Source organism: Channa argus, chromosome 14 (assembly GCF_033026475.1).
Source record: "Channa argus isolate prfri chromosome 14, Channa argus male v1.0, whole genome shotgun sequence".
NCBI lineage: Eukaryota > Metazoa > Chordata > Actinopteri > Anabantiformes > Channidae > Channa > Channa argus.
Genome location: NC_090210.1, coordinates 17,224,417 through 17,251,302, shown reverse-complemented (window position 1 = coordinate 17,251,302; position 26,886 = coordinate 17,224,417). Strand labels below are relative to the sequence as shown.

General features: G+C 37.1%; 1 protein-coding gene across 1 annotated transcript; it reads left to right on the top strand.

Annotated features, from left to right (window-relative positions):
* On the top strand, window positions 1-24,798 carry LOC137098450 (macrophage mannose receptor 1-like). The gene is made up of 32 exons (XM_067474685.1): window positions 1-91; window positions 6,691-7,047; window positions 7,484-7,654; window positions 7,878-8,033; window positions 8,869-8,991; window positions 9,140-9,277; window positions 9,360-9,539; window positions 9,669-9,823; window positions 10,636-10,749; window positions 11,405-11,520; window positions 11,673-11,818; window positions 11,915-12,111; window positions 12,805-12,917; window positions 13,138-13,210; window positions 13,323-13,476; window positions 13,602-13,640; window positions 14,600-14,763; window positions 15,515-15,576; window positions 15,870-15,970; window positions 16,348-16,490; window positions 16,741-16,846; window positions 18,475-18,596; window positions 18,998-19,042; window positions 19,191-19,220; window positions 19,990-20,092; window positions 20,563-20,795; window positions 21,388-21,553; window positions 21,670-21,834; window positions 21,915-22,031; window positions 22,254-22,412; window positions 23,939-23,968; window positions 24,064-24,798. Exons 1-32 carry the CDS (start codon window positions 1-3, stop codon window positions 24,318-24,320), a joined length of 4,326 nt encoding a protein of 1,441 aa, XP_067330786.1. The 3' UTR covers window positions 24,321-24,798.
* The last annotated feature ends 2,088 nt before the right edge of the window (window positions 24,799-26,886 follow it).

Genomic DNA, 26,886 nt, shown 5'->3' with positions numbered 1-26,886 from the left:
ATGTCGGACTCTGTAGTTTTCTCTGGACCCCTGCCAAATCTGACCAGTGACAACATGTACAGCCGCATGTCGTCATTCAACCGCTGGCTGTGTAGGTGGTGTCCAGCAGACGAAGTTAAGACTACTCCTCTTACAGAACAAAACCCCCAAACTTTCAAATGTGGATTATTAAATATCAGATCTCTCTCTTCTAAATCTCTGTTAGTAAATGACTTAAAAAGCGATCATCAATTCGATTTATTTTCTCCTATTGAAACTTGGTTGCAGCAGGAAGAATATGTCAGTCTCAATGACTCAAGTGTACAAGGACAAAAAAAGCTCTCCGTGATGCCAGAACAACATATTATTCATGATTAATAGAAGAAAACAAGAACAACCTTGTATTGAGCCTAGTATTCCCTTAACTCTAAGCAGCAATGACGTCATGACTTTCTTTAAGAATAAAATTGTGTCTCTAGAGAAAGAATTTACCAGATAATCCCCCCAAATATTACAGATAGATCTTCATGTACAACAGTGCTAGAATCATCAATAGGGCTGAGCTAACTTCAATTATTACCTCATCTAAACCAACAACCTGTCTGCTAGAATCTATTCCAACTAAACTGCTCAAGGAAGCTTTACCCTTAATAGATGTGTTCGTATTAGATATCGTCAATCTATCTTTAGAAACAGGCTATGTACCACAGACCTATAAGGTAGCTGTAATTAAGCCGCTACCTAGAAAACGTTGTCTTGACCCAGGTGTTTTCGCCAAATACAGACCAATATCCAATCTCCCCTTTATTTCTAAAATCCTTGAAAAAGTAGTCACAAAACAGTTATGTGTCCACCTGCACAGGAATAATTTGTATGAAGACTTTCAGAGTTCATCATAGTACAGAAACAGCACTGGTAAAAGTCACCAACGATCTTCTCACGGCATCAGATAATGGACTCTCTATAATTTTTGGGGTGGCCATAGCTCAGTTGGTAAGGCAGTCGTCCATGGACCACAGGGTCAGTGGTTCGATCCCTGCTTCCGGCTACATGTTGACGTGTCCTTGGTAAAGAAACTGAACTCCAAGTTGCTCTCAGTGGGTCAGGTGAGCACCTTGCATGGCAGCCACAGCCACCGCCATCGGTGTGTGAGTGTGTGTGTGAATGGGTGAATGGGAATCAGCATTGTAAAGCGCTTTGGATAAAAGCGCTATATAAGTGACCATTTACTATTTACTATACTTGATCTGTTAGATCTTAGTGCTGCATTCGATAACATTGATCATAACATTTTATTACAGAGACTAGAACATGAAATTGGGATTAAAGGAACTGCACTAGGTTGGTTTAAATCTTATCCATCTGATAGATTTCAATTTGTTCATGTTAATGATGAATCCTCCATGCACACAAAGGTTAGCTATGGAGTTCCACCATGCTCTGTGTTAGGACCAATACTTTTTACTTTATGTCTCTTTTAGGCAATATTATTAGAAAACACTACATAAATTTTCATTGCTATGCTGATGATACCCAGCTATATCTATCTATGAAACCAGATGAAAATAATCAGTTAATCAAGCTTCATTCATGCCTACAAGACATAAAGGCCTGGACGTCCCACCATTTTCTTAGACAACACTGAAGTCATAGTATTTGGGCCCAAAACGTCCAACCATATCGTTACTCTAGAAGGCATAAGTCTGGCCTCCAGTACTACTGCAAGCAAACTTGGAGTTATTTTTGACCAGGATTTGTCCTTTACCTCACATATAAAACAAATGTCTAGAACAGCCTTATTCCACCTACGGAACATTTGCAAAATTACGAGTATCCTGTCTCAAAGTGATGCCGAAAAGTTGGTCCATGCATTTGTTACTTCTAGGTTGGACTACTGTAATTCCCTACTTTCAGGCACCAGTAACTCACTAAAAAGCCTGCAATTGATCCAAAATGCTGCAGCAAGAGTGCTGACTGGAATTAGCAAGATAGGTCATATTTCACCTTCACTAGCTTCTCTCCAGTGGCTTCCCATTAAATTTAGAATAGAATTTAATACCCTGCTTCTAACATATAAAGCTCTGACTGGTCAGGCTCCATCATATATACAAGACCTCATAGCACCATCTCATCCGAGTAGACCAATTCGATCTCAGAATGCAGGCCTACTTGTGGTTCCCAGAATTTCCAAAGGTAATATGGGAGGCAGAGCCTTTAGCTATCAAGTTCCTCTCCTGTGGAACCAGCTCCCAGTTCAGATTCAGGAAGCAGACACCCTCGCTACTTTTAAGTCTAGGCTTAAAACCTTCCTCTTTGATAAAGCTTATAGTTAGTGATAGTCATGCTTCTATAGTCTTAGACTCCTCTTGTCCCTCTCTCCTCTAATTTCACCCCACATTTGTCACCACTGCATGACATTAACTTTGTGTCTCGAACATAGTTGTCCTTCTCCCTGTCTCTATCCCTTTCTGCAGGTGTCCCCGGGCTTTGAAGCTGTGTGTTTTCCAGGTTGCAGCTACTGGTCCTACCAACCTGCCTGATGTTTTGTTGTTGCTTTTGTTGCTCTTTTTCTTTTCTCTCTTCACTTTCCACCCACCCCAACCGCTGAAGGCAGATGGCCGCCCACCCTGAGCCTGGTTCTGCTGGAGGTTTCTTCCGTTAAAGGGAGTTTTTCCTCTCCACTGTTGCCTACGGTTTGCTCAAGGGGAAATTGTTGGGTTCTCTCTAAACATCTTTATAGTTTTGACTTTATTCTTTAAAGTGCCTTGAGATGACTTTGTTGTGAATTGGCGCTATATAAATAAAGTTGAATTGAATTCAACTTGTACTTCCAAGGGGTACAAGTTATTCTGTTTGAAAGACTTTACAAAAAAGAAAAACTGTCTTACAAAAGTTGCAAATGGACAGCATGCACAGTGAGGCACATGACAAAATAGTTTTTTATTTCATGTAGAATGAAACATTGTTTAAGTAAGGTGTAAGGGTAAAAACGCTTACACTGCACATTACTTAGTACTGGTCAAAATCCTTGTGATAGATAATATAAGCCACAAAACAATGGTGGCGTACTAGTTAACCGTTTAACACTACAGCATAAACAGTGTTTGTTTAGACATTGTTTTGCACTGAAATGAAAAAAAAAAAAAAAAAAAAACAGTGACAAAAAAACAGCTGGCCAGTTAATGATGAAACCTAACCTAACAATAAATATTATGAGCCCATAACATTGGGCTCATGGGAAATACTTATATATTTCTTGCAAACTTTTTGGACCATTAAAATATAAACTTTGACAGTGTCTAGTAGCAACTTAGATGGAGACTTGCCTCTAAATGTACTCTTAGCCCTCTTGCTACTTTCGATACTACTTTAATTAGCAATTTAAGAGAAGCACGCTCATTTTTGAGACAAATTGTGCTGACACGGGCAGAAGCAAAATATTTAACTGCTAAATCCCTTCCATGAACTACCAGACACTAACATTCCTGTTGCTCAAGTTTTTTTTTTGTATAAACCTATTTGTCCTGCCAACTCATCTGCTAACCGTTACACCATTTACGCAGTAGCAGTGTGCTCACAGTTTGTTTCCCATGTTCACAGAGACCACTTCCTCTTTCTTTAATGCAAACTCTACACTATTCTTCCAAGGATAATGATATGATTTGCTGTTAACTGATGAAACACACAAACTTTACTTTACAGTAAATGGCATACAGGAAGTGAGTAAAACTCATCAATAGTTGTGAGTACAACTATTGATGAATACTTATGGTCACGATAATATTGTGTATCTACATAAAACCATGCAATAACCAGGATCTCATTTAGCTGAATGTGACTAACAACCATTCTGTCTCCTGTCTCCTTGTCTCCTTCCATCAATGTTCAATTAAACAGAAGTATAGTTTCATCTCAACCAGTCACTTGATTGTCTGTCAATTGACCCTTCTGAAACCCCTCTTGCTCCTGGAACTGTTGCTTTCATCAGGACCTTTAATCTTATAATTTTGTTTGCCAAAACCGAGTGCCTTCTTGTTATTGACTGCGATTGCACCCTTGACCCCAGTTGTTTTAACCACGACTGTACTGGTTTATGTTTGCTGATGTGTCTGACCAATAAATTATGAAGCCAAACATTTACTAAAGCATAACCAAATGGTAGTTAATGTCCAATTAATATCATAACTCTAAACCTCACATTTACTTACAGACACAAAATAAATGATAGAGCATAAGCATCAAAATTACTTTTTTTTTAGTGAATGTTGCACAACACTATGCACAGGCAAGCACAATTTTGAATGGCCTTAATGTTCTGTTCTCCAAAATGCCAGAGGACCATCAACTTAAAATGGCAGTTAGGATTGATATTTCCTCTCTTCACATCATAGGAGGACACATAATTTGCGGTTGTGGTAAGGGTTTTAAATTAAAGTAACATAGTGCATAGCGCCTGTCAAAAGTTGCAGGTCTGCATCCTTTAGGCAAGATGCGTTAAGAGACAGTGTAGAGGATCCTTGATTTGTTGGAAAATGGATGCATGTGAAGTGCTCAGTGACAGTGCACAGTGTATATTGTATCCAGTACTCTGCTCCCCCCACGAGCACAGACAGCAACTAAACGATTTGAAAACCACGAGAAAAGCCTTAGCCGGTGTTCTCCGCTTGTGCACTTGTTAAGATATTTATAAAAATATTTATACACTTCTATTTCATTAAGGTAACCACTTTTACTGATACAACTCACATAAAGCTACAATATCCAACTAATATCCAATAGCCAATACTCGGGGTAGAAGGTGATTTGAAATTAATCCACTCGGTTTCGACCAGCCCATCTCTGCCTGCTCCGCTAAACTCTGCTACTGTCTGCACAGCTGATAGTTAACTAACGAAGGTTGTTAAAAGTGTTAAACAAATATTAAAACATTTTTAAAAGCACTTTTTACTACACTCAAACCTGTACTGATGTGAGTCCAGACATAGCCATGTGCCCATGATATGTAGCAGTGGGGGTCCCTCTGAGTAGGTGAGGTGATGTGCTGTCCTATATACAGGGAATAGGTAATAATTACTCGAACATGTGTAGTCAGAGTTACAAATACTTCTAAATTAATTATGTACAGTAACTCATGCTGGAAACATTGCTACGACAGTTATCTACACCAGATTCAGGGGACACTAAAAAGTCTTTTTAGTAGGTCCTGGAGTATTTTTCGGTGTTTTTCTCTTTTTGCAGCGGTTTTCTCAATTCGGTTGTGTTGTGTTGTGTCTGTGTTAATGCTGCGTCTCTGTTGTCTAATTGGTGACATTGTTTTTGCTTGTGTTTTCTTAAATTACAGTGCTTTGAGCTTTCAGGGCCACCGTACATAACAGCTTTTTTTTTTTTTTTCTCGTCCTTTCGACTTATCCCATGAGTTCAGGGGATCGAACGACTCACCCTGTGGTCCGTGGACGACCAACTGAGCTACAGCCGCCCCTACCGTACATAACAGCTGTATCTTTTTAAATTTTGGGCTTGACAGAGCTTTTTGGAGATTATCAAGCAGATGATTGACTGTTTACTAAAGTTTCTTTTTCACATGAAGCATCAGAACATGTCTGTCAAGTAAAGTAAAGAAAAAGTATGTTAGGGTGAAACACACTCCAGGTGTTTGTGTTGCTAAATTATAATGAGGTTACAGAAATATACTACTTTACCGGAATCAAAACTACTGCTCTTAACAAACTGGTTGTAAATATTGTTCTACTGTACTACTCTACTCTAAGTGTTCTACTGTATCAATAGTGCTTGGGAGAAAAATAGAAGCTAACATCAGACAGGAAATAGTTGTAGCACAGACAGCTGTACACACAGTGTTGGGACATTTTCCATCACTGTGGGACATCAAGACTCTTAGTGTGTCATCCACATGCTAAGACCTGGAGAGTAAAAAGAGACCTTCAGTGTTTGTTCTAACAGCCAACAATTTCAAACATAGTGTCATGTTGAATGCAGACTATGTAAATTACTTTTATAATTAGAGGTTTTTCACTTGACTGTTCTGGGCTGGATTTAGCATAATATGTGACATTTATCTTTTTCTGCCTTATTCATCTGATGCCAAGTGTTGACATGTATGGCATGATTCAGTACGCTGATTCATTAAAATTAAGAGAAATGTTGTGACAGCATGATGTGTCAAAATGTGTGTAGGGTATTTAAACAGCGTTTTTCTACATTTATTCCCACAGTTCTTATACCCTCTGCAAACAATGCATCCATAAAGCATTTGGATTAAGGACCATTCAGAAGAATTAAATGGCGATAACATTTGCAGCTGTTGTGTTCCTTATCCAGGCCTTACACTGTTTGGGTTCTAATGGTACAGTATTTCAACGTTTGATATTAAGCTGCGTACGATTTGTACTAATACGTGTGTCACGCATCTCACAGGCCATACTTATCTTTATATGGCACAGTTGTGTCTGTTATGTATGTCAGTGTTTTGCCTGTTACCTTTTTTGGAGATTTGTTACATTTAAATATTAAGCTGATTTTAATTTTATTTCTAAAAGCTGTTGCTTCTAAATGCTCTGTTTTTGCTGTGAATAATTGTCAGCACCAATGTTCATACAGTACAGTATAATATAAAATCAATAACAACTCAGATAATATGCAGCTGTTCATACAATGTTCTACATAATTTCTGCATTCAATGTTTTTCTGCAGATTCACCCTTTCAACTAATGAACAAGGCTACCAGGTTTTGCCTGGTTAAACAACATGATTTTTGCTTTGACACACAGTGGACGACTGGTGACCGTCTCATGGTTACCTGGAAGGCAAAGTGCCTGGGATCCCAAGGAAAAACTGTGGGGAGTGAAATAAGCCTCCATGATTGTGATGAAAACAGTGACCTCCAAAAGTGGGAATGCAGGAACGAAACCTTGCTTGCTCTCAAAGGCCAAGAGCTTTACATTCAGCTCACTGCAGATAACACTGCAATTCTTTCCAAAACAATAGGACCCAACAACCACCTCACAATTTCAGGGACATCCAGTGGTGCTTGCACAAGAACGTACAGAGGTACAACACTGTGCTGTCTGATTACAATAATCTAATTCTTTATAGGGTTTTTAGAAAAATTGCTGAAGTGATTAAGATGGGTTTAGAGATAACATTTCAAAAGTTTGGGTTATATAATATTTTTTAAGGAGATAGCTAGCTGTAACCTTAGGAGAGCAAACTCGTAGTCATGCACTATATGTTTATAATATACATTTTAAGGTAAATTATTGAATTATAATTATATAAATTACATACTTCCAAATCTGAAGTTTGAGTTTGTTATGTAACTCCAGAAACCAGTGGTGTGAAAAAAAAAACAAAAAACGGACTAATCAAACCAGCATTTTAACACTATACACTCAAGTATTCTTAAACATGTTAATTACTACAGGCATTGCTGTTTTCAAAACTAATCAAGCTATTATTTGCTTTTTTCTTGTCTTTTAATATTTAGAATATTACACTATTGGAGGAAATGCGTTCGGTAGGCCCTGCATGTTTCCCTTCTATTATAAAGATCATTGGTACAGACAGTGCACTACAACTGACTCAGCAGAAAAACGTCTCTGGTGTGCAGTTGAAACAAAATATGACCATGAACTTTGGGGTTTCTGCCCAACTAACTGTGAGTACAACCTTTGAGACCCAAACTTTCAATGTGCTCCAGCAAGAAAGGGGATTTAATGCACAATGATTTACATTCATGTAAAGTATCATTTGATTTACGACCCCCACCCTCAATTTTACTGCACATAACAACACCTCTAACACTGAATTTAAATAAGAACCCATATGTTCTATTGACTTCTCTAGATACATTTACATGGTTTTGCCTGTATATTTCTCAGCCAAAGAAACCTGGACTAAAAACACAGCAACAGGAGCATCTTACCAACTCAACACACAGTCAGCTCTGACATGGTTCCAGGCTGAAACCAGCTGCAAACAGCAGAGTGCCTCTCTGCTTAGCATCACTGATCCTCACCAGCAAGCTTATATTACAGGTAAGGTGAAGCCGATCCTACATTTAATCCCCTGATAAAAGTACCATGCATTTGGGCTAAGCAATGTTTGAAAACAGATATTATCATTTCTAAAGGCAAAATTATGCTACTATTACTGGTGGCATTCCGTTAGGAATGCACAAATTTTTACTTTAAAATCCAACCTGCAGTTCACCTTTCAGCCATCAGGTGTCGCAAAGTAATTTCTTCATCCCTAGTCCACAGTACTGAATCTTATAATAATACTAATTTATTTTATTTATAGAGCACTTTACATTTGTGGGCAAAATCTTAAAGTGCTACACTAGCAGGTTAAATGTAAGAATAAAAACATGTAACGCTTGGAAACACTTAAAACATAAAATATAAAAAGGTAACGCTCACATTAAAATGCTTTTCTGAACAGAAAGGTCTTTAACTGTTCTTACAGTCTGTGGATGCAATAACAGCTTCTTGGTGATCACTAGTTTTAAATCTGACCAATTACACAACTGCAGTTGGGAACATGTTTAATGTTTGGATCATAGCCACTGTAGCGTTTTTTTGTTTTTTTTTTTAGATTATTCCGGCTTTACACATATAAGCAATCCATATTGTGAATTACAAAATCTGTTTTAATCAATAAATATATAATCAGTAACATGTTTTTTAGTTAATTTAACGCTTTGTTAAAAATATGCTTGTGGGACAATGTTTAATCCACCGCTAATATTGGTACATTTAAACTGAATCATGGATACTTTTCTGGTACAAATGTAATCAGGCTGGTTATTAGAGTTTATGCTTTACTCATTACTGTTTCTACTATTATGTCTTTATACGCATACACCCACAGCATTACTAGAAACAGCTGGCAGGGGACAAGGAGACAAGCTTTGGATTGGACTCAATCTGAATTTTGAGCATGGCTGGGAGTGGTCTAATGGGAGGCCTTACCGTTATTTGAACTGGGACTCAGGTAAATTTTGTCCCAGCACCAACTCGGATCTCTCACACTAACTTTTCTACCTGATACACACAATGTTACCAGTTCATACAATTTATATAATTGTAGTCAATACACATCAAGTACACAAGCTACTAATTTAACCATAGTCTTGTTTTAGGACACCCGCTCGCTAATCCAGGATACAGCTGTGCAATGGTTAATGGTGCTGTTCAGTACTCCTGGCAAAGTTCACAATGCAACAAAAAACTGGGCTACATCTGCGTCAGTAAAGAATCTGTGGCTGCTCCTACTGAAGGTATCGTAAAAGCCACCCTTTCGCCAGTTTGGTTAAATGTGTACACATTAGGAATTTGATTCTTTGTTCTTCTCATGATTAGCTGCTGAGACAGGATTTTGTTCAAGTCCTTGGATTCCCTACAATGGCCACTGCTTCCATCTTGTCCGAAATAAAAAAACGTGGTCTGATGCTCAACAAGCATGCCGTAAGGACGGAGGGGACCTCGTTAGCATTCGCAATGTGGAGGACCAAAGTTTTGTCATCTCTCAGCTTGGATATGGTATGGAAAGACAACTGCAGCTTGAAAAACAATAAACAAAAAAAAGAAAGAAGCCTTTACATAAAAAATGGAGCCCTCATCAATTTTAATAAGAACTAACCTGACAAAATTCCTTGTCCATGTCTACAGACTCTTCTGATGAGCTTTGGATTGGACTGAATGATAAGAAGACAGAAAGGCTGTTTGACTGGAGCGACCAGTCTACTGTCACCTTCACTAGCTGGGAGCTGGGGAAACCAACTCACCTCGATGACAAACAAGACTGTGTTCTCATGATGGGAGACGTAAGGAGTGTGCATATAATAGCTTCTTATGAAAAATAAACAGATTTGTTTGTAATGAAAGCTCCAGCCAGCAAAATGGATAACCCTGCAGCTATGAATCATACTTTACTGTACATACATAGCATATGTAGCAACAGATGGGTGTAAGCCCTTTCCTGTTTCAACATGATAACGGCCCTATGTACAAAGCAAAGTCAAAAGTGCATGATCTGCAGAGTTGCTAAATATCAGTGGTCGACCTTTTGGCTTATCCTGTGAGTTTAGGGCAGGGCATGCTGATTTGGCACCGTTTTTCTTTACGCCGGATGCCCTTCCTGACGCAACCCTTCCCAAAGTCTACTGGGCCTGGGACCGGAACTGGACAGCTGGTGATGGGGATGTGCGGTTGGGGGTTCAGTGTCTTGCCCAAAGACACTTGGACATGTGGTTGGGAAGAGTGGCGTGCAAACCTCAGAAAGCTATGGTCAGTAGGCGGCCACTCTACCAACCGAGCCACTGCCGCCCCCAGTTCATATTCAGTTTCTGTTTAAATGAGAACAAACAAACAAAGCCTGCACAGATGAATAAGAAACTGTTACATCAGCATATCTATTACTCACAAGATGGAACAAGATGCCCAGCCACAGTTAATGGGTATAATGTATGGTTGTCTACATATTTCTGGCCATATTATCTACTCTATGTGTATGTCTGTGATAAACAAAATGTAAATATTTAAGGCCTTGGTCATTTTGTTTGACAAATTGTAGTTTTATATACATGTCCATACATGCAGGTACTGTAAATATTTTACACAATGCTGTTTTTTGTAGAAAGGGAATTGGGCTGACCGTGTGTGCGACGAGAAACACGGCTTCATCTGTATGAAGAGAAGTGCCTCTGAACCCACTGGAGATGAAGTGGACCAGAACATAGGCTGCAAAACGGTGTGTAAACTATTTTCCTACTTTCTGATTTATAGTATTGTCCCTAAACTCTTTCTGACAGCCATTCAGGATCCATAAAACAGAGTAATGACAACAAACAAGTAATGAGAGTCGCCTCCAAATGATTGATTCAATTCTAATGCTTGTTTCTTTTATGCTGCATTTTTGACAAATGTTTTGTCTATCAACATACATTAACTTTACACAATACATTGGCCTCGTGAAGCAAACAATTATCCTCAACATGACCAAAAAAAGCTTGAATTAATACCCCAAAACTTCATACTCCTTCTTTGCATGCAGTTTAACAGGGAGACAATTTAGCACTTCATATTTTCATAGGTAGGGTGCAAATGTGAAGTGTATATATACACAAAGTATATTTAAGTGCTATTTGGATATTTGAGCATTTATAGTGAAGTCTGTCAATAAAGGAATGGTAAAGATTCAAATCAACACAACTTAATTTTTCCCCAAAGGGCAAGTAAGTGGAAACGAGAAACAAACCTCTGTACATATCTATTGTCAAAATAATGACAATGTGGAAGCCAGATCTTAGCGTATTAGTACATTATGTATAACAGCAGTTTATTCAAGATCAACCATTGTAAAATCTGACAAGCTATGTTTTCCAACTTGTTGTTTAATGATCCAGGGTTGGAAAAGACATGGATCCTACTGCTATTTTTTGGGGACAGCGACAAAGACATTTGATGAAGCAACAGAGGACTGCAAAAGCTCAGATTCCTACTTGGCTGATGTTTCAACTGGGTAAAAACATTTCACTTTTGTGCACAAAATGTTTGCATACTATATCAGCGTGACAGATTTCAGAAGTTCAGATAAAACTTAGGAAAGGAAATAAATGTGTGCATGTTAGTGACAGGAGAAATTCTCTCATCTACCTCTATAAATATTTCCAGGGTGGATAATGCATTCCTTGTCAGTTTGGTGGGCTTAAGACCAGAGAAATACTTTTGGCTTGGGCTCTCAAACCAGAAAACCATTGAGTTTGTGTGGACTAACACAGACACAGTCAGGTTTACTCACTGGAATACTGAAATGCCAGGTACAGAGAAATCTGAACTTCTCTCTTTAAGATATGGCCTACAGTGGCCCTACAGTTTAAAGTTTCTCATTACAATTTCTTCTTCACAAACATAAGGTCACCATCAGGGATGTGTGGCCATGAAGACTGGGATTTTTGCTGGTCTCTGGGATGTCTTAAACTGTACCAATAAGGAGAAATACATATGCAAACACTTGGCAGAGGGGGAAATTCCAACCCCTAGCCCACCTCCTCCTCCTCGCACGTGTGCAGATGGCTGGAATAAAATGGGGACACGAAATCAATGCTATAAGGTAAAATCCACCTTAAGGGCATTATCAGACAGAATTTTGTAATTGTTTTCAGTTAGAGTTAAAAACTTAGTGGACTGGTTTTTCATTGCAAAGTGCCTCACTTTTCTCCACTGTATGAACTTGCAGGTTTTCAGGAAGCTTCCAATTGAAAAAAGAAATTGACTCAGAGCAGAAACGTACCCAAAGACTTAGCATTTCTTTCCATTCTCAAATCAGATTAATTGAGAGGACCAAGGATTGAGGGTAGGCTGCAGGACTGTATCAACTCATTCTAAAATAAGCCATGAAGCAACCATCATTCAGGCAAAGCTGATGGTACTCTCCATGGTGTGTCCCATTACTTCTAGATTTATACAGACGGATGAGTAGGCTGATAGATAGTAAGTTGATAGATACTATTGATTATTACAAAAGAGATTGTGGTGGTGCACCAACCATTATCCAGAACACAGGAGATCAGAAAATTGAAGTGTGGTGCTTCTTACGTTTTGTAACTATAAAACATGTTCTCTCTGATTAGGGGCTAGCAAAGGTTAACACAACTGTAACGCTAAAACTAAGTAAAATCTTTAAAAAAAACTTTAATTCTTGTGTGTAGTTATTGTGAATTAGAGGCTTTAATATTTCATATAATGATGCAGGAACCTCAGGATGAAGAGACACAATCACAATTTACCTTGTCTTGTATTTAAGACCTTTACAGAGAGAGAGAGAACCTGGTATGAGGCCAGAGATTACTGCAAGACCATTGGAGGAGATCTACTCAGTTTACACAGTCATGCTGATCTACCTGGGCTTACATCAAGGTACATATGATATACAGTAAATCTCATACATTTAGGGTTGAGCAAAACAATATATAAAAAAGTTCAAACTCATGTCTAAAATTTAACTTTTTTTTAGAGAAATCTCATTATTATTTGCTCCAAAATCTTCCTCCTTGTCAAAATCTTAAATTAAGCTTGTTTTGAAATTATGTTACACATGTCACGTATTTAAAACATTACCATAAATGTTGCATTACAGATACACGCGTGTCTGGATTGGACTTTATGCTCCTGATCGAAGCACAGGCTATGTATGGAGCGATACATCCCCAGTGAGTTTACAGCTTTCACTGTTTACAGTGGTCAAGTGCACCGGTTTAAGTTCATGGAAGCTTTTTACATGAAAATAAATTCACTGATATGCTTGTTTGATTTTGTTTACAGGTAAACTTCCAACACTGGGAGGATGGAGAACCAAACAATAAAAATGATGCAGAATCTTGTGCTGAATTCTTACCATATAGTTGGCATTATAGTGGATCATGGAACGATGTGCACTGTGAGAAGAAAAATGGATGGATTTGTCAGATCCGTGCAGGTAAAGAGCAATCATTTGGAAAACATAACAAGTGAACTGAGCTACTAAAATTAGTTTTGTTTAGCAGTCTTCTTCATGTGTGTTCAGTTCTCTATTTAATTACCCTCCGTCTTTTGTCATGATAGGTGTGACTCCAAAGCCACCTCCAGACCCCGTCACTCCTGGTAAGTGGGTCACCATGAACAAGCGGTTTAGTATTTTCACTTGAACGTTGAAATGCAACTAAGGTTTAGGTACATACATTCTGCTGCTATAGTACACCATATAGATAAGATCTGAACATTTATGAGGGGAAAAAGCCCGCTCATGCTTTTTTGAGCTGTTGGTGAAGATTCTCAGTCATCTAGGTTTGGTTGTCCAGAGGTAGAATCATGTCAACTGGACTTCTTCCTACGTGGTTAGAAACACATAGTTAGAAGCTATTTATCCAAGCAGCTTCTTCAGTCTAATCTTTATTCCTATAGCACTATTTATGTGGACTTAGATTTAGGACTACAGGCAAGTCTGCTGTAGACTTTAACTTTTAGCCTGCTGCTTTAGTTGCCCAACACCAAACACCAAACCAAGAATTATATGAAAACCTTTTACTTTTTGATTCAATTGTTCAAAGGACAAAAATATCACTATCAAACATAATGTTCTTAAATTTACCAAATGAACATGTGATTATTTAAGACTTAAATATTACATATGCAGAATGCTGTATTCATTTAAGAGTATGGGCAAGTGTTCCATGATTCTTAAAGTATACATTACTCATAAATTGAGAGAAAGTTACATTTGGCCCCTCACCACGTTTTTCTGGCTTAAAAAATTATCTGATCTGTGACCCAAAAACCACGATCTAATCCCATCCATAACCCACCAATTGTGTCCCATTGCAACATTAGTGGCTTGTTGTTCACCAACTAAGGGGTTAGTGGTTTAATCCTTATCTTATTTGCCCCAATATTGTGAAGTCCAACATGCAATGCACAGAGTTGCTGCCATGTGACTGACTGGTTAGATATTTCCATTAAAGAGCAGTTGAACAGATGTTCCAAAAAAAGTGGCCAGTGAGTGTAGCTAAAAGCATCTGGCAGATGACTAAATGTAAATCTGTATTACCGGTAAATATTTTTAGACTACAACAAGACCTCTGATGGGTGGCTGGAATGGAATGGGACTCAGTATTATTTTAATAGACAGAAGATGGCCATGGAAGAAGCTCGTGCCTTCTGTCAACAGAGACATGGTGATTTGGTAACAATCAACAGTGAAGCTGAAAGTATCTTTTTATGGAAACAGGTGAGCAGTGTTTTTTACATATTTACAGTATATTACTGTATTATAAGGTTTTTCCACAAGTCATCCAGTCACATGACACTTTGTTTTGGCCATGTTGCTGAATGAACTGCAGTGCACAGGTGAGTATCTGCTGAGTTGTTTGGTCTGTGGGTCAAATTTTTAACTGTCTATATTGTGCCCTAGGATTAGAACTGTAAATTAGTAGACTGTGTGTATTGGTCGTGGCCATTTTTCTGCAGGTGGAGGTCATGCAGAAAGTTTACCACAGTGAACAGGCGGGACTTGTTGAACCGGTCCACTGAGATTGCTCAGATGACCCATAACATTTCCTTTCTGGAATGTTTATTAAGAGCCACACAGGATTGTGACTTTTTTTTTTTGTGACTACTGAGTATAATATCAATAGGTTGTGTTCAGCCTATTTTCATACACATCTGTATTGGTCAACAGAGAAGCAGTTTAAAAGATCTATGGTAGCACAACACTGATGTGATGGGCTGTGTCTAACAATAAATACTTTTTTTCTTGACAGTACTTATACTAGTACTCGTATAGTAGTAGTTGTAGTACGTTAAAAAGAGTATGTTTATGGGTGGGACAAATGCATTCACATTCAATATGGCAGACATCTGGGTCTCATGTCACCTGATGACAAGTCGAAAACCTCTATTGCTTTATAGATGTTGTCACCTTTTTCTCAAGAAAAAAGTGAAATGACAGAATGTCTCATGTTACCATACTCTGTCCGTAGTTATCTGAAGACTATTCCTCTTTCTGGATAGGCCTGACTGTAGATCTCGATGGATCATTTGAGTGAGTATGGAAGATATACAATTCAAAAGTTAAAGAAATGTGTCAAATCTGTATACAACTTTCACTGCACAAATATAATGTATCTCTCATTTAGTAGTATTTTTAAATTTCAAGAAGGTTGATTGAAAAGTCATCTCCTTATATTTAAATGGCAATGTTTTACACCTAACTGTAGTTAGTGTTGCAAGGTCGGCCAACGGGTATTTAGACCTAAATCTGTATGTCTTCCATGTGAGTTATACTTCTATAAATGATGTTACACAATTTCAGTTAATAAATTGTGTTGCATAAAGGTGGATGGATGGTTCTCCGGTGATCTTTCAAAGGTGGGAAGAAAATCAGCCTGATTTCAAGAATTACGATGAGAACTGTGTTGTCATGACATATTCTAATGGTAAGTAAACCAGAATATGACTAGCCTTCACAAATGTGGTTGCAATCCTTTACATTTGATCAAGCGGGATTTAAAATAACAATTAGTAAATTAGTAAAAAAGTAAAGTAATTAATAAAATAAAAATGCAGGAATTCCTAGGGCTGCTTCACAAAAAGTCACCTAATTTTTTGGCGGTTGAACATTTAATGCATATATCATCATCAAACCGATGGGTCTAGGAATAGTGGACTCCACCACTAACAACAAACAATATAGCAGACCACTGAATTGCTATTACATACAAAAAAAGTTGATGATAAATATAATTAAAATGTAAAATGAAACGAGTGTTGATTATAATATAAGTTGATTCTAACATATGAGGTTGGTTCACAGGGTTCTGGCACGATTATAATTGTGGATACGAGCGCAGATCCATTTGTAAACGTAAAGGGTCAACACCTGCCAACACAACTGTGGCGCCCACAGTGCCCCCAAAAGGTGGCTGCCCACCTGAATGGAAAAAATTTAATTTCAAGGTCAGTGGTCATCTTTAAATTCGAAAGTACAGGAATAAACCTAAATGACTGAATTATACTATGAGTAAAGTAATGACATGCATGTTTAATTTGAAAACAATAATTTTTTTGTTTTTATATTGTAAGATTGAAACTCTAGTCATACAGTGTTAAGCCTTTTTTTAAATGTGAAACAGGGAAAAATGTATTGTACCTGTTAGGACAAATAGCTGTGTTTGGCCTATTGGTAAATATAAATTATCACCCCTAGTGTTACAGCATCATTAAGAACCAGAAATTGACATGGGATCAAGCAAGAAAACAATGCCAATCAATGGGTGGAAACCTCGCCAGTATTTCCTCAAAACATGTGCAAGGTTTGTTTCACCATTTCACATGATTATTTACCCATAAGATATTGGGATATTTTGAAGTAATTTTTTTGTTTGGGACTGCGTTGTCAGGTACATTTATGGCAGATCACTAATAATGTTAGTAGCCACACCTCCATTAAACCAACTCCATTCAAAAACAGCTGTTTAGTAAACATTATCACGCTATACTAACTTGTATGAGACAGCTGAGTGACTAACAAATTCTGTGCATGTCAGCATTCTGTGTTTCCGCTGTCTGGTTTATAATAGACCCATAAATTAGACACAGATGTACAGTCAAGTCAAGTCAAGTCAAGTCAAGTGGCTTTTATTGTCATTTCTACTATACACAGTAGAAACGAGATAACGTTCCTCCAAGAACCAAGGTGCTACAAACAACACAAGCTATAGTAAAGTGCATCGAGTGCAACCAAGTGCAAACAGTGCATCTCCACAAGTGCATAAGAGAGTCACTGAAACGGCACAGTTAAATGTATGTCATGTATATTTACGTAAGACTAGAAGGAAACATTTTTATCATAAATAGAGGGAGCAGCACAGGCTGTTGATGAATTGACAAAGTTTAAAACATCTCACTGCTTAAGAGTGTGCATCTAGCACAAGCAGCTCGGCAGATTATGGTGCACTCAGGACTGCTACGGTATGACTCCAGTCAAGTATATTTAAAAGCATAATGTTATAGCTTTATTTTCTGCTCATAGTTGTTGGAAAAGGGCTCAAAATGACTTTTTTTGTCAGTGTCCTACAACTGTCCCAAATCCTACTTTTCCCAGCACCAGACCATCAATCATTGTCCCAAATTAAGTACCTTTATATTTTTACTTTACATTACAAATGATCTAATATCTTCTTTCAGTAGCTCATATTGACATATTGAAAAGTTACTCACCATGCTAGTTGACCCCAGTTCTTGTATGAATAAAAAAACCTTAAACTATATCACCAGTTTTCATACGAAAGCTTTTAAATCCAGTAAAGTCAGAACACAAATACTTTTGTGTTAGCTCTACTCTACAACAAATTGCGTACACCCTAACATAATTTTCTTTATTGTCCCCAAAATGTTAATTGGAGGACTACTTCCCCTCACTCCTTTAGACTACTTATTTACTTACTTATGATATTTTTAAAATATAAATGTATTGTAATCAAGTTCTTAATTAATTTGCTCAATGCGGTTTATTTGAAAATTACTAGAAACAATTCAGATATAAAAGTCATCAAATGTTGTAAGAGAATGTACAGTTATCTAGTCTCAGTAGTAGGACGGTGTATGTGTGTGTGTGTGTGTGCGCGCCTGTGTGCATGTGGAAGATTCTTTATTTTCCACTCTGCCCTCCATTTAGCTTCACAACCAATAATTTACACACAGGGTTAACTTTGCCGCTTTAGTTTATCCCAAGTTGCTTGTTTTGTTCTTTATTTCACTTAATTAATACACAGATTCATACAATGGCCACTCCACTGATGTTGTTCCACTGATGACACTTTTTCCTTGTTTTCTTATTTTATTTGCGTTTAGTGAAAGAAATATTTAAATGTTGTGTGTTCCACAATTTGTCCTTCCTCTGAGCCAAGTTGTGAAAGCTTAAATCTGTTCAAATTTCCAGTGTTTTTAATGAGTCAAATGGCTGAGACGGCTCCTACAAACCTGTGGATTGGTATGCATAGTTTATATGGTGGTGAATTTTGGTGGACTGATGGGCAACCGAGATCATACACCAATTTTAATGTAAGTGGATACAATCAATATTGTGTTTTACACAAAACACGTGTTTTGCATTTATATGTATATACTGTTCTTTACATGACAAATATGATATTCACCTTTCTTTTTCAATTGTACGCTCGTGATATTCTGTTTTTTCAATGTAGCACAAGATGTGTAATCTTTACTGTTTGTTTGCGCGCATGCAAACACATTTTATTGATATTATATATTTTAATTATATTATATATTTAACACCAAATATTGATTTGGTTTGTTTTTTTCTTCCATTCCAATTCGCGCTCCCACGCACACACGCACACACACACACACACACACACACACACACACACACACACACACACACACACACACACACACACACACACACTTTAAGGTGACAGTATGTTTCTGCATTGTTTCAGAGCCCCCGTTATGCAACATATCGTCTACATCGATACAGATGGATGGTAACATTTAAATTACTAATTAATTAATTATATACTACGTACATAGATTTTGCAGCAAATATTCTATTCGTAGAATAATTACTATTGTAAAAAGTCAAATACACTTGCATTGTTTATGACCTTTTTTTTGTATGGGTTTACAATGCAGGTTTACACAAGTCATTATCAAAGACTACAAGTAAGTTCTTTAAAAACTTCCTAATTGTAATCTCCATTGTAACATCTACAATTCAACATAACCACGTTAAAGCCTCACTGTCAAAATCAATGCAGCTTGTTTGTCATTTATTCTCGCTGATGTTAAAGTCAGTTTGACATCTGCAGTTTTTGAATGGTGTCACCCAAGTAAAACTAGAGTTTGGACAAATGGTTCACATGTCTTCAATTGCGCAAATGAGTGTGGCCAATCTGCTGACGTCAAACTCAGCAGGATGACATTTTTTGTGTGGTTTTAGATCCAATGGGTTATTACAGTATGTCAAAATAAAAAAATAACTGTCACACAGGAGAGGTTTTTCTGAAAACAATTACACTAACTATTGGTATGATAACGGTTTTAAGTAGGTTATAAAGGTAAAATCAAAAGTATTCAAAAATGACCAGATATATCCTAGATTCCAGAGAGTTAAAATTTGTTGTGACATATGTGTGATTATTCATTTTTAACACTCCTATTGTATTCTCCTCTCAAAGAGAGGACACATTGCTTTTCTTAATTTTAAAATAGTTTATTTCATGATAGATTTGGGTACATTTACAAACTAATGTAATGTTTAATCCCAGACTGACAGTGGACTATACAATTTTATAAGATAATAGGATTTAAAATAGTTATTACAGTTATCTTAATATGTCATTATATTGCTATGAGAAGTATAAACTGAAAATGTATTACAGTACCTTTGTAATTAGACTGGATCATGACTGTCTTTTCTGTGCCTTCCCAGAATAAATGTGCTCTGATCAATACTAATCCTCTCCTTGGTATTGGTAAATGGATGCCCAAGCCCTGCAATGATACTAACGGATTTATCTGTCTTCAAAATGCTGGTGAGGACTATCAAAGGTTTTAAATATCCTAAATGAGTTTATAATCCCTTATCGTTTTTTTTCCACAGTACTAACCATGCATATAACTGCATGACACCTAGTAATTTCCAAATCACACTCTACTGGCAAAGAAAGTGATAAGTCGGCTGAAGTTTATGAAATATACAGCATAACAACTTAGTTCTATTTTGTAATTTCATTCATAATTTTTAATTTAATGTGATTCTACCTTTAATGCCACGGTTGGCATTGCTCTGAGACTAATAGCGTAGTTAAGATTTCCCAATGATTTCACTGCAATTTGGTCAACATTACAAAAATGAACATTTAAAATAAACATACAAATAGTCAAACACAACAGTTTATACAAAGTACAATTAGGTGAGTCTTCAGTTAAATTGATCTTAGGGAAAAGGAATCTATGCTCTTGACCTAAAAACCCCATTTTTTTCAATTCTCTCCCTAAACAGTCCCATCTCTCCCAGATTCCCCTGAAACAACAATTTCTGCCAACTATGTCAAAATACTTAATGACTCTATTAAGGTTGTTACTCAACAACTGAACTGGGATACAGCCAACAAATACTGTAAAGATGATGGTGCCAACCTGGCTAGCCTGCGAAATGAGTGGATACAGGCTTACGTTGAGTTGATGGCCAAGAATCTCAAAGCTCCTCTGTGGATTGGGCTAAACAAAAATCAGGTAGTGTGAAAATTCTCTGAAGGATGTTGCATATTGGATGCCTGTGTGTAACTCCTGACTACTGTAATAAATCAATACCCAAAAGGTTTGTTAAATTGGGCAACGCTAGGGTGTGCAATATGATCAAAAGTTATGCAGGTACAGCTAATTTCATATATCTAACAATATACAGTACATCATATTTTAGTGTTTATTTCATTGATGACACACATTTTAAACACTAAACAGACCCACGTCTCTGTGTATGATATAATGATAGCTTATGATTTCAGTTACAGGTTGAATTATCTGTTACCAACACTAGCACTGTAAACACAGTTGATGTTACTTTCCTCAAGCTGACTTGCTGCCCTGTGACAGTCTTAGTTTTTTTTTCCTCCATCACCTTTTTACAAAAGTAGCAACGTTTATAACTCTCAGAAAAATGATTCCTGTCCTCCTTTTTCACACCAGTGTTTTGTCAAAAAATTTTCACCTCCAGAGTATGTTAGCTAACATTAGGTAGCACATTAGACACCGTGGAAAAGTCTCTGACGTCCTTATCGGTTAATCTTAACGCCCCTACTGAATGTGGATCAATTTCTCCTTTCAGACCGGGGGTTATTTCAAATATGTTGATGGCTGGCACATGGGATTTACTCAATGGGGTGACAATGAGCCAAAAACAGGCCAACCTTGTGTCTATGTGGATGTTAATGGAAAATGGAAGACCACCAGCTGCAATCAGACCATTAACAGTGTTTGTTTAAAGTCTGCAGGTACATAAATATTGGTCTATTGTCATGCGTATATAAAAACTTTACATTCCTTAATGTTTGCAAAAAGTTAATTTAAAGTATAATCACACTCTCCTTCATCAATCTGTCTTTCACAGATTTGCCACCAACAGAGTCAAATGTTTTTCCAGGAGTTTGCCCTGAAAAAACGGATGGATTCAATGCAGAGTGGCTGTATTGGCAACCATTTAAAGGTTACTGTTACATGCTTTTCACAGAAGTAAAAAGCTGGGCAGATGCAGCTGTTAGCTGTAATACGCATGGTAAGTGTGTTCTGTATTTTTAGGTTGTTTTGTAAAATACTTGTAGCTTACACTAAGGTCTACTATTTTGTTTCACCAAGGTGGCTCACTAGCGAGCATTGAAGACCCCTCGGAGCAAGAATTTATTCAAAGCAATGTGAAAACATTTGAAGACAGCCACACCTCTTTCTGGATTGGCTTGCTTAAAACTCACAAAGGTATAATTTAACATTCTCTGCTCTCTCATAAAAAGACATTTTTAGCTAAATGAAGGGAAATGACTATACAAAAAGAAAACCTAAACTTGGAATAGAGAGATATGTGAACTCAGGTTTATTTTTGGAACAAGTGCTATGGTGCAATAAGCTTTTTTCGTCAAAGATATAAAGTAAAAAAAAAAGAGCATTAAATAAGGACGAAAAATACCTCTTTGTTTCCAGGGGAGTGGATGTGGTTGGATAAAACCATCATGGACTATATTAACTGGGGCGAAGGCCAACCTGATGATCGCGGCTTTGGGTCAGTTGTCACTGCAGATGGGACATGGAAGACAAGCACAGAGTCTTATAGAAAACCATACATCTGCAAAACACCCAAAGGTAAAATTATTACATATTTAATGGTCTACACTACACTTATATAGCACTTTTCTACCTATTGGCACTCAAAGCACTTTACACTGCTTCTTATTTACCCATTCACACTCACAATCACACACACATACACCGATGGGGGAGCTGCTATGCAGCTGGCCAACACTCACCGGGAGCAACTAAGTTGGGGTTCAGTGTTTTGCTCAAGGACACTTCGACATGTGACCCGAGGAGCCGGGGATTGAACCAACAACTGTGAGATTGGTGGACAACCGCTCTACCTTCCTGCGCTATGATCAGACTATCTAATATTTTTACAAGGTAGCTTCCTATCTATTAAAAATAATTAGAACTATGTGTATGATCAACAAACATAACAAAACAGAGCAGAGAACCAGTCCGAAAGACAAATATCCACAATGAACAGAAAGACAACTAGTCCTTTGCTTAAACATGAAACTAGTGTTCATTAGGTCAAATTAGGTAACTGTGGTAATACAGTGAACTTTCTTAGTCAGGTTGTCTGAAGTGTTGGTGTCAGCAAAGCTCAGTGCTTTTGCAAATATTGATTCTATATGATTTATTTGCATTTACATATTAACAGCCTAGTGACTTTGGAGCATTGTTTCCAGCTACTTGCTTGAAACAGACTACTAAAGGTCTTAACTCATAACTATTGTCTTGATTTAATGATTTATTGACACTATGTTAACGTTTAACCTGGGATATTCTGAAACTGCTGCATTGATCAGCTGATGATTTTGCAAGAGTTTTAAACTCCACTGTGAGAGTTTTGGGGACCACAGAGACCCTTGGTCCACTCTGATTGTTCAAATTTGTTAGGGTGATACTGTATGAGCCTACCAGGGTTTCATCTGTTTTTTTGTATGTTTTTGGTATCAAGATTAATTAGATTAAGAAGTATACTTATAAGCATACTGATGATGTCATTAATGACATCATATGGCTTTGATCTTTGCCTTTTTAGTTTGCCTTTGTGGTTTATCTTTTAAGTTTGTTTAAGCAGTTGTCAGGTGAAAGAGACCATCAGCTTAGCTTTTGGAAGGAACAGACGTGGAAAAGAGCGACAGTAACTAGAGAAAAAGGAACTGACTACAAGTGTGGATCGCAACAAGGTAGAAGTGCAAAGGTTCAGTGTGTAGCTGTGGAGGCACACAGTTTTTTACCCTGTTCTGTGGATTTAGGACCCGCTTTTGAGAAACTTGTTTAATGGCATTGATTTGTGAATGTGTTTGTGAAATTACTATTAAACGTGTATTGTAGAATTAGTTTAGTTATCAGCCAAGTTGAGAAACGTGGATTTCAATAAATGTTCCTACAACGATCTCTGGAGTGGACGCATATAGACAATCTTTAGCACAGATATCACTGTTGTTTTTAACCGGTTTCTCCACCAAGGTTTCATTCTTATCATCTAAATTATTTGAAGTTCATTAAGTCTTTTGACTGTGAGAGAAAACCAGAGTATTCAGAGGAAAGCCTGCTCACATGTTTCTTTTCTTTCTCCACAGTATTACAAATAACACCATCCCCAACACAGCGTAAGTGACACCTTTTGATCTTAATTATTTCACTCATAATGACCATTGCTGACCATATTTTAATTTTTACTTTTTTTTATTCTACCTTTGTGCAGCAGGTGTGAAAGTAGTTACTTCCCGTGACCACATAGTTGTGGGAGTTGTGTTTGGCATCATTGGGATTGCCATGGGGTCAGTCATTGCCTTCTTCCACTTCAAAAAGTCAGGTACCCGCTTACCCATACCTGACAAGTTGACCAACTTTGCCAACCCACTCTTCTTCAGCAATGGACAGTCGCAGTGTGATGTAAATGACACCAGCACACTGGTAGCAAATGCGGAAGAAGAGAACCCTGAGCTTATAACTATATGACGTGTAATATTGTAGAGTTCTTTGAATCCAAAAGTTTGGACCTGACTTGAAAGTGACCTAAACACAATATGCAAAAAATAATTTTAAAAAGAAAGACTTAATCTGAAGGAGAGAATACATGACACATTTTGTTTTACCTATTTTTAAAGCACTTCATGAATGAACAAGTACAAGCTCCCAAAACCCTTGGGAGATGAGTATTTTAGTTATTCCCAATTTGAGGACAAACGTTTTGGTGAGTCAGCTTTGAGTAAAAAAAAAAAAAATGGGAGGATGATTTTTAATGGCAATTTAAAACCCAACCCTCTGGCTTGTGATCTATTCATTTATTTGCTTTTATAAACTGTGTGTATATATATATATATATATACTACTGAACTCTTTTTTCCACTTGTTATTTTTCTGCTATAGGTGTCAATGTTTTTGTGTTTATTTGTTAACTGGTGTTATTATTCTATTAAAAATTTATTAAAATCTTTATTTTTAGTCTTATTTCTGTGCAGTCTCATTATTTTATAGTCTCTTTATTTTGACTTATTGGCCTCATTTGGTCATTATCAAATCTTCCTTTAATTTTGCGTTTTTGATGTGTGCAATATTAGCACAGTTTTTTTATCGTCCTTGTTTTGCCTTATCAACTTTTCAATCATCTGTAAAAAACTGAGTATAAATTAAACTATACATTAATCAGTATAAATAGTGCTATATAAATAGATTTTGATAAATGATTTTTATTTGATTTTTTTTTTACCAATGATTTTTGCCATAATGAGTATTATACTTTTCCTTATTCCTTTTTATCCTCCAGGAAGTTAAATAATTATGTAGTATAGCTGGAAATCCACGTGGCCTAAATAACTGGTTTTGGATTTAAGGTAAATGTGCCTACATTTTGCGAATAAAATTAATGTAGAGATGGTCAGATAATACTGATGGTCATTCATGAACTGGAATCGTGTCTGGAGGCCATTCACATCTAAAGGCAGAAAACCCGTTTGAACTGAGAAAGGATGGACTGTACAACCGTACCACTCTCACTTCCCATAAAAACAACCTAATGTGGTCATGTGGAATTGACAAACTTTACTACAGATGAAGGTCATAAGATGTCAAGCAAAAGTAAATTTTGGTCATTTTCATGAAACATTAAGAATTTGAATGGGTCAGCTTGTTATGTAGGATTGACTTTCCAGATGGCATAATAAAAATAAGCATTAGAAAATTTTGAACATTTTAAAAAGCTGTTATTATGAAATATAGGATCAAGCATAAAATAAACTAAAAATATAAAAAGATTATTTAAATATTTAAAGTATTTAATTATTTAAGTTTATTTATTTATCATTATTTTGGTCTTTGAAATAGTCATAAAGTTTAGTAGATCAGAGATCAGTGGTTTTTGCCTCTTCTCAGGACCGGCACCAAGTTAGCCCTTGTTGATCGGACAGGGCCATATTTGGTGGGCTGGGATTTAAACCCCGCTGCCTTCTACATCCCAACCCCAATGGTCTACCACTGATTCCCCAGGCCCTGTTGTCATGAAGTTTAGTAATATAAATGAATCAATAAATAGTAATAACTAGTGCTTCATAACTGCCAGCATTAGGATCTGTTCAGATGAACTTTGTTTTTATGCTTTTAATCCAGCCCTTTAAAATAAAACAACACTGGGAAGGTGTTTGGGGTGTGCTCTTTCATGTAGTGATGGAACAATGAAATCATAGAAGTCATATTTATAGGGTTACTGTATTCATTAATGTGTATTTAGAAAGCTTTAAAGATGCCAATAGAGAGCACAGTGGTTTGTTTTTAGTACAGACACAACTGTACAACTCAAGAAAGAAAAGCAGCCTTTCTGCCTTTGGTCATAACAGTCTTTAGGTAAACAGCAAAAATGCACACCTCATTAGGTGTGGCTCTCTTTGTGGATTTGTGAAGTGGTCTTAATCTTTCTGGGGATGGATGAGGGGGAAGCATGGAAAATGGGAGGTTGGGCCTGAGGCCGCCTCCTCTGTTGAGAGAAGGGTTCTCCATGTGAACATAAATGTCTTCACATACTTCTCTCATACCATCTGTCTTCTCTGTCCAAAATGTGAACATTATTTTCCTTGAGTTTCCTTTGTGCTTCAGTTGTAGGCACAATGCTGGTTCTGGTACGAAGGGGTTGCTTCTCTTGTGCTGGGTTAGTCTTTTGTGTAGAGGCTGCTTGGTTTTTCCAACATGTTAACATTAACATGTTTTTTCATGGATTTTGAATTTACAACACACAAACCTGATTTTTGATTTTATCCAAATAAGATAAAGCAGGTAAAGAGTTCTGGGGAACCACGGTTGCCTAATCTTGGCCCAGACTGACTGCCTTCAGGCCAAGTAGAAACTGTTTTCACATGCAGAACTATGCTTTTCCCGAATAAGCATAGTACTGCTGAAAGGCATTTTATGGAGGAAGCATTACATGATTTAAAAAAGTCATTCCTGTGAATCTAACCGATGGTAAAATAAAATTAACCACAATAACTGTAGAACACTGGGGACTTTCGGACAACCAGTTCTGGAGAAGGTCCAG

What these genes read in the sequence shown, in the direction of transcription:
- LOC137098450 (XM_067474685.1), top strand. Translation starts at nt 1, where the DNA reads ATGTCGGACTCTGTAGTTTTCTCTGGACCCCTGCCAAATCTGACCAGT. An exon ending in CTGGAATACTGAAATGCCAG is followed by an intron (nt 11,819 to 11,914) that starts GTACAGAGAAAT and finishes CACAAACATAAG; the next exon opens with GTCACCATCAGGGATGTGTG. An exon ending in TGTTAGCTGTAATACGCATG is followed by an intron (nt 21,835 to 21,914) that starts GTAAGTGTGTTC and finishes TGTTTCACCAAG; the next exon opens with GTGGCTCACTAGCGAGCATT.